Raw genomic sequence first — 13,872 nt, forward strand, 5'->3', positions numbered from 1 at the left:
CTCACCTGTAGGACGAACTGACCCCCGCCGCCACCTCCTCTTTGATCTGCCTGTTGACAGCATCGGCAGCCGCCCGGCCTCTACTCGGCTCCGCCGGCTGCCCACCCGCCTCCTCCACCTTCTTCCGACCCTTCTCTCTCCCATCCCCAGGCCGCACTGTTTTGGGATGCTCATCCTCCACCTCGGGGTGTTCCTCCTTCTTTTCGGGAGCGAGGTGCACCTTCCGCCGCTTCTCCTGAGCCGGTTTCTCCGGGGGATCGCGGTCCAGGGCCAGGACGGGGGAAGGTCCCGGTTTGGGGATCCAGGGATGATCGCCCCTCTTGGGGATGGGCCAGGCACGGAAATCCTTCTGGTACTGCGTCTCCTTCTCGAAGGGAGTGTCCGAGGGCTGGTACTCACTCTTGGGCTTGCAGCTCGGCTCCGGCCGCTGCACCTTCCAAGGCTTGTAGTCGTGCCGCATGACCGAGTCGGCCGGGGGAGAGGCGTGCGGGGCCGGGCCGGGCCGGGCGGGACCGGGAGCCGGCTCACCCCCTGCGGCCCCCGCCGCCGCCTCGCCGCCGGGCTGGGTCTCGATGGGGGCCGCGGGGCGCGGCGGGGGCGCGGGGGCGGCGGGATGCTCGGTGGCCTCCGAGTATTTGGTGAAAACGAGGGGGACGGCGATGTCCGCCTTGTCCAGCTGGTTCCAGAAGCGGGCGATGCAGCACGCACGGGTGATGCAGGGCCACGCCATGGCGGCCCCGCGCCGGGAACGACCGCTCCGCGCTCCGAACACCGCACTGCTCTCCGCACCGAGCTCAGCGCTCCGCCCCGCCCCAGGTGGGCGGGGCGTGGGGGCGGGGCTTGCACACGCACAGGGGCAAGGCACGCACACGCGCAACACATCTGCACATCAATGCACCTACACACACGTGTGATACATGGCTATGTGTGTGCCCACACCTGCACAGCCACACAGCTGCACACACACGTGAGACATGGCTATGTGTGTGCACAGACCTGCACGGCCACACACACTTGCAAACACACGTGAAACGCACTCAGACATGTGTGCACACATACGCTTGATCCCAGGCCTACACACACATGTACACCTGCACATACATATGTAAGACATGACCATGTGTGTGTGCACACACCTGCACTGCCACAGACCTGCACAGCTGCACACCTGAACACACACGAGAAGACACACCCATGTGGCCCATGTGTGGACAGACCTGCATACTTCATACACACCTGGACACACACACGTGCACAATCACACACCTGCACACACATATGCCAGACATGCAAACCCAGCACACACTTCTGTGTGGGTGCACACATGCATGGTCACACACCTGTACACACATGGGCAAGTCACATACATGCATGTATCAACACATCTGCATGCTTGGTCACACACCTGTACACATATGTGCAAGGTGCCCATGTGTGCAAACACATGCATATGTGGTCACACACACCTGCACACATACATGAGAGATGCACACGTTTGGGTGCACACATACACCTGCACAGTCACACACACTTGCACACACATGTGGAGATGTGCCCATGTATGTGTGCACACAACTCCATGGACACATACCAGAGCACAAACATGCAAGGAATGCCCATGCGTGTGTGCACACACACAAATGCTTGGTCACATACCTGCATACATATGTGCAAGGTGCTCATGTGTTCATGCACATGAATGCATGGTCACACGCACCTGCACACATGTATACAAGACATGCACATTTGCATGCACACACATGCTCAGCCACACACGTGCAACACATGCCCATGCACATGCCCATGTCCATGCTTGTGTTCATGCACATGGAAAGACGTGAGCAGACACACTTGTACACGTGCACGTGTACATTCACACAGAGGGGTGCACACTCACACCTACACACATGCATGCACAGGAATGCAAACACACATGCAAGACACACTTCTGTACACACACCTGCACAGGCATATGTGCACATGCACACACATGTGAACTCACACACAAATACACACATTTGCACACAGACACATGGACATGCAAAAACACAGAAATCACATTCACAAATACAGGTTCTCATGTAGGTGTACATGCAGTGCACACAGACATTTGTACACACAAATGTGTACACATGTGTACACACACAACTGCACACACATGCAAACAAATCTACACACCTGCGTATATACTCAAACCTGTACACATGCACTCACCCCCGTAGACACATGCAAATATGCACATGAACAACTGTGAAAATGCACCCCCGTGCTCACACATGCACAATGTGCACACCTGCATTCACATGTGCAAGCACATACCTGCACACAGACATAAATATGAACATGCACACACATATGAACACACACACAGCTAGATGTGTCTGTCCACATATGTGCACTGCTGCATATGCACACTTGAATGCACAAGCACATGCCTATAAGCACATGCATGCACACATGTGCACATACACACAGATGCCCACACACATCCAATCTCACAAATGTGCACATGCTGTACACATGTGCACGTGACCAGATGCACGCATATGCACACATACATAGAAATGCATGTGTGTTCCCATGTGCATACACTCATGCACAGATACTTGGTCGCACATGTACACATATGCGAGCTGCCCATCTGTATGCACAGGTATGTGCAGCCACACACACACACACACATACACGCATATACGTTTTATTCTTTCCTTTTACCTCTTTTTCAGTTGCAAACCCAAACCAAAACACCCCCCAGCTATCTCCTGCTGACGGCTTCCTCTGAAATCTGATTCCCAGGGTGGATTCACAGCCCTAAATCCCACCCTCCTTTCTAACCTTGCCTCCACCTTCTCCCCATCATGCCAGCCCTCCAACCCTTCCTTCATCCCTTCCTCCATCCCTCCATTCCTCCATCCTGCCATCAATCCCTCCATCCCTCCCTCTCTCCATTCCTCCCTCTGTTTCTCCATCCCTTCATTCCTCCATCGCTCTATCACTCCATACCTCCATCTTTCCATTTATCCCTCCATCCCTCTCTATTTCCATCCCTTCATCCCTCCATCCCATTCTCCCACTGTCCCTCCATCACTCCCTCAACCCCTCCATTCTTCCCTGCATCTTTCTTTTTATTCCCTGATGCCAATAAAGTCCATTTGCACCCAAATCGCATCCACACTTGAAGCCCTCCAGTCTTTGTCAGCCTTGAGGCACTGCCAGCATTTCTACCAAGAGCAGAACTCCAATAAAACCAGTGAAATCCACACACCCAAATGCTGAATTACAAAGAGAAAAAGCAATTCCCCCTCATCAGTGACTGCAGCTGCTGGGAGTGCAGTGACAGGCAGGAGCATCCTTGTGGGGATTGTTTCTCTAGTACAACGCTTTGCATCCCCTTACTGATTCTTAGGCCCTGAGGATTTTGGGCTTGGGTTTGGTTTTTTTCTTTGCTTGACTTTGCCTGGAACGGCTTAATTTCATTCTTACCTGTAGGCAAATTGTGGAAACTCATTTTATGGATGGTATTGGAGCACTCAGTGCTGGGGATGGATGGTTCAAAGAGCCGCCTTTGGAAAGAAAATAAATAAATATCAACTAGAGATGCCTATACACAGACATTGCTTTGTCTTCCAGATTTATATCATTCCTGCTATTACATCCAGTGCTATTAAAAGTGAGGATTACAATTAAAGATTTAGGAAGCTCCTCAGTATTTCCCAAGTTGTGACCCAAGCCATAATGTTCTGGGGCATCAATGCACTGTGTATCAGCTTTGAAGGTCTGCAGTGTGCTCCTGTGCATCCACGATAGATGTGCTCATCTCTGCTTAGGCTGGGTTTTGAAATAGAATCACAGAATCACAGAGGTGGGAAAAGTCCCCTAAGATCACTGAGTCCAACCATTCCATCAGCACTGCCAAGGCCACCAGTAAACATGTCCCAAATGCCACATATACATGGCTTTTAAATTCCTCCAAGGATGGGGACTTCACCACTGCCTTGTGCAGTCTTTACCAGGGCTTGACAACCCTGTCCGTGAAGAGTATCCAATCTAAACCTCCCCTGGTGCAACTTGAGGCCATTTCCTCTTGTTCTGTCTCTTGTTACCTGGGAGCAGAGCCCAACCTTCTCCTGGCTCCAGCCTCCTTCCAAGGCACTGTTACGAATGGAGACAAGCTTAGACAAGTCCTGCCTTTGACTAAGATTTCTGGCAGTAACTATGTTTGGGGCGGTCTGCACCCCAGATCGCTCTCGTTCGCAAGTTCTTAATAATGGCGGATTAGGTCTATTGCAAAATGAATTATTTATTGAATAGACACAAAATTAACAGACATAAGACTTTAAACAGACTGCCTACTACACAGGAAAAAACAAAAAGAACTACTAGTAGATAAAATACAGTGCACGATAAAAAGGTACCTATATTACAGCTAGATAAGAAATAGTATAGATTAGGATTCAATGTAACTTTCCATACTGATGATGGAGTACACATAGAATTCTTTCCTTCAGTTTTTGGGAAAGTATCCATGGAATTTGCCTCCAAACTTGGGGAAGAAGTCCTACACATTTCCAAGGTGTGTGTAGGAGGCTTCTGCCTCTTTTATAGTAAAGTGAAGTATCTCTCAGTTAGGAATTCCAGCTTATCTCCTCACATCTTGTTCTCAAGGCCAGTTGTTTATTGGGAATTCCACCCCTGGTGCCAGTGAGAGAAATAACTCACCAGCTAGGCAAGCTGGCCTGGGTTAGCTCATCAATTCATGTGAGGGGGAGAATGTCCGGAGTTATCGCACCAGCTGATGGACAGAGCAGATAAGCTCTTCTGTGGTAGGGGGGAAGTCCTGCCACAGGAGTTGAAGAAAGTGAGAAGGTTCCCCCTGAGCCTCCTTTTCTCCAGGTTGAACCACCCCCATATCCCTCAGCTGCTCCTCATGTTCCAGACCCTTCTCCAGCTCTGTTCTCTTCTTTGGACATGGTCCAGCCCCTCAATGTACTTGTCAGAGTGAGGAGCCCAGAACTGCCCCCAGGACTGGAGATGCCTCAGCAGGGTCCAGCACAGGGGGATGGTCACTGCCCTGGTCTGTGGGAACCCAGAGTGCCGAGAGTATTTCTCTGCCTGTTTTTAAGGGTTCTTCCCACCTGAACAACACTGTTTTAGCTTCAAACCTTGGAAAAAATGACCAACAGTCAGACAAGAACTAGAAAATATGGTGGTGTGAATTAGGTGATAGACTACTATGTAAGATTGTCACAGGGTGAAAATTTTAGAGGTTTTGGGCTTCTCTTTGTAGTACATAGATAAGAGTAAAAAATATCAAAATGGAGAATTGTTGTTGTTTTCTAAACCTTCTTTTTCTTCTTCTACTACTCCATGTTCTGCAGTAAAAGTAGTTTGGAATGATTGGATAGAAAATTCCGCAGTTCCTAGCCGTGTTACTGAATAATTGGTAGGAAAGTGAAAATAATGTAGGTTTTTAGTAACTATTGGTTAAAATATCTTTAAAAGGCTGTGTAAATCTTGATAATTAGACTCACTCCTACTTTTCTTCCTTCTATGCTGTACCTGGGTCACGCTAGTGGCTCTGTTCCTCTGATAAGACTTAATAAACAACCATCTGCAAGCATTGAAACTAAAGGAAAAGTCTCAGCTTATCTTTGAAACTCCTTGCAAAGACTTTCAGTAAATTCTTTCCCATCCGGAGGGACTTGATTTATGGCACGGTAAAGTGTCACTGGTCCTTTTGGACACACCATTGCTGACACAGGCGAAGTGCCCTTGGCCTCTTGCCTGTCTGGGCACACCTGGGCTCATGTTTAGCTACTCTCAACCAACACCCCCTGGTTGTTTTCAAGCAGCAAAGATGGTAGAGTCATCCCAAAACTGCTGTTGTCAGACCCCAGCTCTGTGTTTCCATGCACACTACAGGTTAATGGCAAACAGCTTGTGCATTGAATGGACTATGGTATAACAAAAAAAGTAATATATGTATGGAAACAGGAACAAGGAAAATTGGAAAAGAATGACCTTATGATGGTGACCCAAGGTCTGCAAGGAAGATGTGCAATCAAAAGATTGCAATGGGATCAAGCTTGCTGGATAGTGAAGTTCAAGATTGTGTTTCTTTTTAAATACTCTCAGTAATTTCATTTATCTGAAAGCTGCCATGGTGATTTTTGAGAATGTGAACCCCATCTTGGTCTGAGAACTGTTGCCCACAGAGGCCCCACACATGTTTGTGGACTGTCCTGCAGAAAACCTTTCGAAGTACATCTGTGTTGCTGTTTCAGAATTTGTTGCACTGAGAGCTGTTAGTGAAATGAGTTGTTCTTAATATAACAGGGAAGTTTTGTGGGAAGAATGATGTGGACCTGTTGCAATGAGTCCAGAGGAGGCCACTCAGATGATCACAGGGCTGAAGCCCATCTGTTCTGGAGACAGGCTGGGAGAGCTGAGGGTATTCAGACTGGACAAGAGAAGGCTCTGGGGAGACCTTAGAGCCCCTGCCAGTCCCTAAAGAGGCTCTAAGGGAGCTGGAGAGGGACTTTGGACAAGGACCTGGAGTGACAGAACAAAAGATAATGGCTTCCCACTACTAAAGAGCAGGGTTAGAAGGGATATCAGGGAGAAATTCTTCCTTGTGAGGGTGCTGAGGCCCTGGCACAGGTTGCCCAGAGAAGCTGTGGCTGCCCCATCCCTGGAAGTGTTCAAGGCCAGGTTGGCCACGGCTTGGAGCAACCTGGTCTAGTGGAAGGTGTCCCTGCCCATCGTAGGGGAGTGGAATAAGATGATCTTTGATGTCCCTTCCAACCCAGACCATTCTGTGTTTCTGTGATTCTGAGATATTAGTGTGTTGCTGGAGGGTGCAAGCCTGCATGAATCCATTGCAGCAGCTCCCAGTCTGGAGCTAATCCATGTCCTAGCTCTGCATTCAGCAGTGCCATCACACAGGGATTTGCACAGCATCTTGCACCTATTTGGGGACTGAGGATTGGCATGCGCATGAAGGGCTTTTGAGCCTCTTTTTGAGTGTCCCTCATATGCAGCAGGCCTGGGCTCATGCCACATGGAAATGCTCAGTCATGCATTAATCATCTTTATTTATAACAAAAGTCATGGACAAAACTGCCTTGTGAGGTTTTGCAGCATCAGGAGATTTTGCTGCTCTGCAGATACCATGCAGAGCTGGATGGTGTCAGAAGCTGCAGCGTTAAAAAAAATTGCTTAGCATCTCAGTGAAATATATGGTTATCTGTATCTTGAAGCATGGCTGCTCATTCACATTCAGGAATCAACAATGGAAAAGCATTATTATTATTGCAACCCTAGGGTATATTACCATGTTCTGCAGCCATAGGGAGGAAGAGAGAAGATCCAGCAGGCAGGAATTGTGCAGCAAGATTGATTTATTTAATTATTTTACAAACTCTTTTATAGACTTTTTTCTCCATAGTCTAATTGGACAAAGGATCAGCCACCCCTTGGGGTGATTGGCTAAAATCCTAAAACATCCATTGTCAAAATACTTTTCTACTGTACTATAAACAAGACTTTTCAAGGCTGCAGGTATTTGGTTGTTTACATAACTCTGCTACATCTTCTGTGAGAGCGAAAAGTCTCTCATGGGCTTAGAAAATAGCAAGAAAATCCTTGCTAGCAGCATTTTTGTACCTACACATCATCAAGTAAAATCCATTAGTTCTAATCAGTGTAATTGATGTGCTGGCTGCAAACCTCTCTGAGAGAGGATGGAAGTTAAATAAAAATATTTCTGTTTTTAAATTACAGCCACCATGGCAGGAAGGAGGAATTCCTTCTCCAGCCACCTCTGGGAAAACGGCGTGGCCAAGTGTGATGCCACATCGTGGGACAAGGGGGCTGGCCAAGGACATTGGTGTCATACAGCATCAGATTGTATCAGTCTGGGGCACAATCCTGCCAAAAAGTTTATTATTAGGAAGAAATTCCTCCCTCTGAGGGTGGTGAGGCACTGTCACAGATTCCCCAGAGAAGCTGTGGCTAATCCATCCCTGGAAGTGTTGGACAGGGCTTGGAGTAACCTGGTCTAGTCGAAAGTGTCCCTCCACATGGCTGGATGAGCTTTAAGGTCTCTTCCAACCCAAACCAGTCTGTGATAGTATGATGATGCTAAAGGCACCATGGTGCAGTACAAACCGGAGCAATACCAGTATTTTGCAGCACCCAAAATCATCACTGACTTTGAGCAGAGCAGTGGTTCCCTGTCCTCTCCATGCTGGGATCCACTGGTGTGGAGGCAAGGAATAGCTCCAAGCATCTCCTGTGCAATAACTGGGATGTTTTGGAAGCTGATTAATAAGGTACCTGATCAACCTTCTTCTCCTGGCGTCCTCACATGAAGCCAGGGCACCTTTCAGTCAAGCTATTGGAGACCATCCAGGGACAGTTTTGACAGTTTCTCCTGCATTTTGTGATGGCATGAAGAGCAAGATGACTGGCAATGATGATGTGAGCAGATGTTTATGCTGCAAGAGCTTTTTTCTGCATGACAATCTGATGACAAAGGTGGATTGGCTTCTTTTCTCAGACCACCAGCTGACATCTCATCACATGCTGTACATATTCTCCCCCACACCCTGTACACACATATCCATCCATTCTTTTAGGAAATAATGCTATAGCATTGTGAGAAGGGCATGGCAAAGCTCATGACCTTATAGGAATGGACAGTGAGTTTATTTAGGGAAAACACCCCATACAGTGGTAGCCATCTCAAAGGTAGGCACCTAACTCCTTGTTAATCACTGACGAGAGTTAGAGGAAGGGGATGGCAGCTCATCCCATTGCTCTCAGGAGGTCACTGATAAAAGCTGAAATGAAGTGAAAATGGAGAAAAAAATCACGTAGGAGCCCCACATCTCCTTAGAAGCCTTTTCCCCCCATTATAGAGGGACCCTGGGCATCTGCTTCATGGGCTAATATCAGCTTGGGGTCCGGTGGTGGACAACCCGGTGTGTTGCGACCTTCCTAGAGAAAGTGTCTCACCAGGGAAAGGCTTTTCCAGGGGCTTTAGCAACTTCCCTGGGTGACAGGTTATTTCAGCAAGTGTAGCAACTTCTCTGCTACAAGTGATACCAGCTCTTTTTGATTCGGCTCTTTGTGAAACCACCCAGGCAAAACTCGGGGACAGAGAGACAGGAGCCTCGTATGGCAGTTCCACAGAGGTAGCCTTTATTGTCCAGCAGCCCCTGTGAAGGGGAGGCCAGGGACAAGACCTCCCTCTCTTCAGGAGTAGAAGCAGAGGTTATATGGGGAAGGCAGGGGGTGGGGTAGAAACCAATTAGCCAACAGGGTACAGGCTATTACCGTAAAGAAGCAAGGCATGTTGGGAGTGGCTCTTTTTGTCACCGTGACCCAGAGAAAGGTTGCTTATCTCTGGGGAGATTCTTTTGGGCCTCAGGCCTCTCTCCAAGGGAGTGCAGAGGGCTCCTGCATCAAGGGCTCACAGCCCTCCACAGGCTAAAGGTAGGTGAGACTCCATCTCCAAAGCCGGAGTCAAACCACACTTGCAGCAGGTTGTTCAGCTCCACACTACTCCAGTGAGATGCAGGAAAGTTCTATTCACTCTGGCTGTTCCAGGCACTCGCTCCACTCTGCAGGAGATGTCTTGGCACCAATTGCTCCCATTCCTAATATCTATCACCAGAGACAAGAGAAACATGACAACACTGCAGGTGACAATTTAAAGGGGAGTTTTAGTAGCCTCCTATCACGGTGTCCCGCAGTGGTAGGGAGGAGAAGAGAGATCCAACAGGCAGGAATTGTGCAGCAAGATTGATTTATTTAATTATTTTACAACTCTTTTATATACTTTTTTCTTCATAGTCTAATTGGTCAAAGGATCAGCCATCCCTTGGGGTGATTGGCTGAAATCCTGAAACACCGTTGTCAAAATATTTTTCTACTGTACTATAAACAAGGCTTTGCAAGGTTGCAGGTGTTCATAGTTTATAGAACTCTACAAATATCTTCCGTGAGAGAGAAAAGTACCTCACGGGACTGGAAGGAAGCAAGAAAAAGTCTTGCTAGCAGCAATATTTGTATTCACAGCCTCCCACATCTTAAATCATTTTATAATCATGCACAGCTTCTGCCTGGTGGGTTCACAAGGTTCTGCCCTGGGGTGTTCTTGTCTTCCTTGCCAATTTTGCTTACGATTCGTGTATGTTGTGAGAGTGTTTTGAGGCCAAATGGGACAGGAGCCAAAGCAATTCCATATCAGAGTGCTGCATAAAGAGAATAATTGAAATCCATAAAAAGAAAATTTGACCAATAAATCAAGTGTTCTAAAGGACATGAAATTCTTTAATGAAAATCACTGGCATAACACAGCCAGATTTCAGAAGAAGTGATTTTGTACCAGGTAGAAGGGGGAGTAAAATTTGAAATAATTTGCATTAAAAAAAACCCCAAACCAAAATTCCCACCCGGCAGACATGAGCTTCTCTCACACCCATGCTCTCACTCAGAGCTGGAGAGGGACAAAGACCAAGCTTGGTGCAATGGTATCACATAGGTTTGGGGTAGTACAAAGGAGGAGAACCTTACTACTGAAGGAGTGATGGGTCAGGAAGGAATAGAACTCAGAGAATCCACTGGGCAACTACCAAGATGGTACATTCAGTTTCCTTCTGATAATTTTTCCCATTGGAGGGTAAATTAACTCTAGGAGTACATATGAATGACTGAGAGGCTTTAGGGTAAATAAAAGGGGATTGTCTATGATTGGAAGAGAGGAGCAGTGATCTGAAGAGTGCTTATAGCTCTTCTGCTGGAGCACTAAGTTCCATAGGATCTATAAGTGGTGGGATTTCAACAAGTGTATTGGGTTGACCCTGAGTTGATGGACAGTCTTTAAGACCAATTATGCTTCTCACAATTTACATATTTAAACCGCACAGAAAGGTGGGACTTCCCCTTTTTGTCGGCGCTCGCTTGCTGGGAGGTGGGGGGGCTCCGAGCCTCCCGGCCCCACTGGGCCGGGCCAGAGCCACTGCCCCTTTCCCCCTTTCCCAACACTGCGGCACGGACCCTGGGTCGCTTGGGGGGGACTGTCCGAGAGCCGCAGGCAGCTAAAACCAGCCATAGACTGCTCACAGCTAAACCCATCCAGCGCGGCTTCTGGGGACAGGCGGGGCCCTCTCCTCTCCATGCGGAGCCGGCGGAGCCAGCGGGAGCCGGCAGAGCCTCCTGTCTGCAGCCAGCACACTTCGTGCTGAACTGAAGAGGACACCACGCAGCCAGCAGCACAGAGGGAGCGAGGCTTTCCCCACCGTAAAGCCTGAACAAGAGCACCCTTCAACATGGCGGCTTCAGAGCCAGAGAGAAGTGAGTCACGTGGGACGGAGCTGGAAATGGCGACGGGAGAAAAGAGGGCGGTGCCGCGATTCTGGCATGCAGCTTAAAAGAAACCTTCTTACATGCCGTGGTAAGAAACTGTAATACCACAAACTGTTTGTCTCTTTAATCCATTTGAAGAACATGGGGGGATGGAGTATCTTCATGTGCCTGTGAAGATTGTGAAGAATGCCTATGCCAGGCTATATAGAAGCAGTAAGAGGCTGTTAGAGACTTGTGGCGAAGAAAAGCCTTTGTGTGCAGGCCAAAATAACTTATCCTTAAAAAGATGAATAACCCCATGTGATGGCCCATGTTTTGTAGTGTGAAGGAACTGTGAGATTTTTCATGGGAGAGATGTTCTACACACAGCAGATTGTTTGTTTCCGGGCGGATCTGCTGTTAGTGGCAGTTTGGGAACCATGTGCAACTGAAGGAAAACCCTTTTTTCCTTAAGCATAAGAGAGAGACTTTTCAAGAACTGGAACACTGACTAACATCCCATGTTCTGTTATCCCCTGTGTGAGCTGGGTAAAAGGAGAGAAGTGCTGGGGGGGGGGGGGGGGGGATTTGCTTTAATTTTGTTTTGTTATTTTCTCTTTACTTTTAATTCTATTAGTAATAAAACTCTTTCATTGTACCGCAACTGTTTAAGGTTTGTGCCTGCTTTGCTTTTCTCCTAATTCTTATCTCACAGAAGGAAAATAAATAAGTAATGAATATTTTGAACCAAAACCACTACATTTAATTGGTGTTTCCGCCCGGTTTCGAACTCAACCCGCCACAACAAGGAAGTCCACAGGTAGCTATGGCCAGCTGCTCCTGCCAACTATGAAGTATCCTGGCATCCTGTATGAGCCACTGCATTGTTCCTTGCATTTCTTCCTCCAGATCCTCTGTGTTACACTTTTTTAGTGCTGATCCTGGATCGTGGCCAGTGTCCATGTGCAGCCTGTGAAGTCTCATGGGCATGCCCTACCATGCTGACTCGCAAAGCCTGGTGACTTGAAAAACCCACAGTTCCATGACTCTGAGCTTACAGGTTCCTCATACTCTGAGAGAGACATTGCTCCACTGAGTCACAATGGCCACTGACAGAGGTATTACAGAGATGACTTATTGAGGGATTAAAGGAACCTGATATTCCCAGACTAAATGCAAACCATAGGAGATTAAATAAATGAAACTATATATAACTGAAAAGGGAAAAGCCAAGGGGAATGTAGTTGGAGCTTTATCATGGCCCATAAGTTTGTGAATGCCTGAGTTGTTAGGAAATAAGACCGACTAAGGTATCAGGATATAAGATATAGAGATCAGGGCTCAGTGTTTGGGCATGTCACGTACTGGTTAGCGAGTTCAGAGACTGATCTTCCCTAAAACAGGAAAGAGGAGGCTGAGGGGGGATGGACACCTTCTTGCTCTATACAACTTCTGTCAGGAGGATGGAGCTAGGAGACGGTCAGTCTGTTCTCACAGGGAACAAGAGACAGGATCAGAGGAAAAGGCTGCAAGTTGTGCCAGGGCAAGTTTAAGCTGGAAACTAGGAAAAAATTATTCCCCAGAAGAGTTGTCAAGCCCTGGAACAGGCTGCCCAGGGCAGTGGTGGAGTCCCTGTTCCTGGAGGGATTTAACAGACATGTGGATGTGGCACTTGGGGACATGGGTTAGTGGTGACCTTGGCAGTACTGGTGGAATGGGTGGACTCTATGAACTTAGAGAATTTTCCAACCTAAATTGTTCTGTGATTCAGTGATTTTAAGTCACAGATTCTATTTTATCTACACTCAGCAAGGAGATGCATCTCTTCCAGTTCGTCCTGAGTAGAAATCTATGATTCCTCTCTTATTTAAGCAGAAGTTTTTTAGCCCTCCATAAGTAGTTATTGTTCTGTCCTTAATTAAGAAAGTAGAAAGACAAAAAGCAAGTGACATAACCACCACAAAGCAGGACATAAATATTTCTTACCTAGCTGAGCATTGCTTAACTCAGCTCTTCCAAGGAGCCGACTTGCTCATAAATCTGGAGGATGAGCCTTCCTTGTCATAATAAGCCACAAGCAAACACCTGTGACTCTCTGCAGTAAAACTGCTTTGGTAATAAGCAATACAACTGGTCTAGGGCTTAGCCTGAAATTTCCAGGAGCAGAAAGTGCTTTCCACATGTCTGGGTGTCCCCAGGGCACAGGTGTGACTCTTTCCACTAGTGAAAACCAAAAGAGTTCCTTGGCATGGCTAGTCTCCAACAAGGACAGGAGTGCTGGATGGAAAACACCCCGAAACATCATCACTGGACCAGAAGGTTCCCTGCAAGTACTTTTCATAGAGTCATAGAATTTTTAAGGTTGGAAAAGTCCTCCAAGACCATTCAGTCCAACCATTCCTCTAGCACTGCCAAGCCCACGGCTAACGCAAGTGCCAGATCTACATGTGTGTTAAATCCCTCCAGGAATGGGGACTCCACCACTGCCCCAGGCAGCGTGTGCTAGGGCTTGACCACTGT

General features: G+C 47.7%; 1 protein-coding gene across 1 annotated transcript in view; it reads right to left on the reverse strand.

The window, feature by feature from the left end:
- Positions 1 to 817, reverse strand: part of MAP6 (microtubule associated protein 6) — a 49,424-nt gene extending 48,607 nt beyond the window's left edge. Inside the window, exon 1 of the mRNA XM_039556790.1 lies at positions 6 to 817. Coding sequence (XP_039412724.1) covers positions 6 to 730 — 725 coding nt within the window. The 5' untranslated portion in view covers positions 731 to 817. The remainder of the gene's footprint in view (positions 1 to 5) is intronic.
- Positions 818 to 13,872: the final 13,055 nt, after the last annotated feature.

This window comes from Corvus cornix, chromosome 1 (assembly GCF_000738735.6).
Source record: "Corvus cornix cornix isolate S_Up_H32 chromosome 1, ASM73873v5, whole genome shotgun sequence".
Taxonomy (NCBI): domain Eukaryota; kingdom Metazoa; phylum Chordata; class Aves; order Passeriformes; family Corvidae; genus Corvus; species Corvus cornix.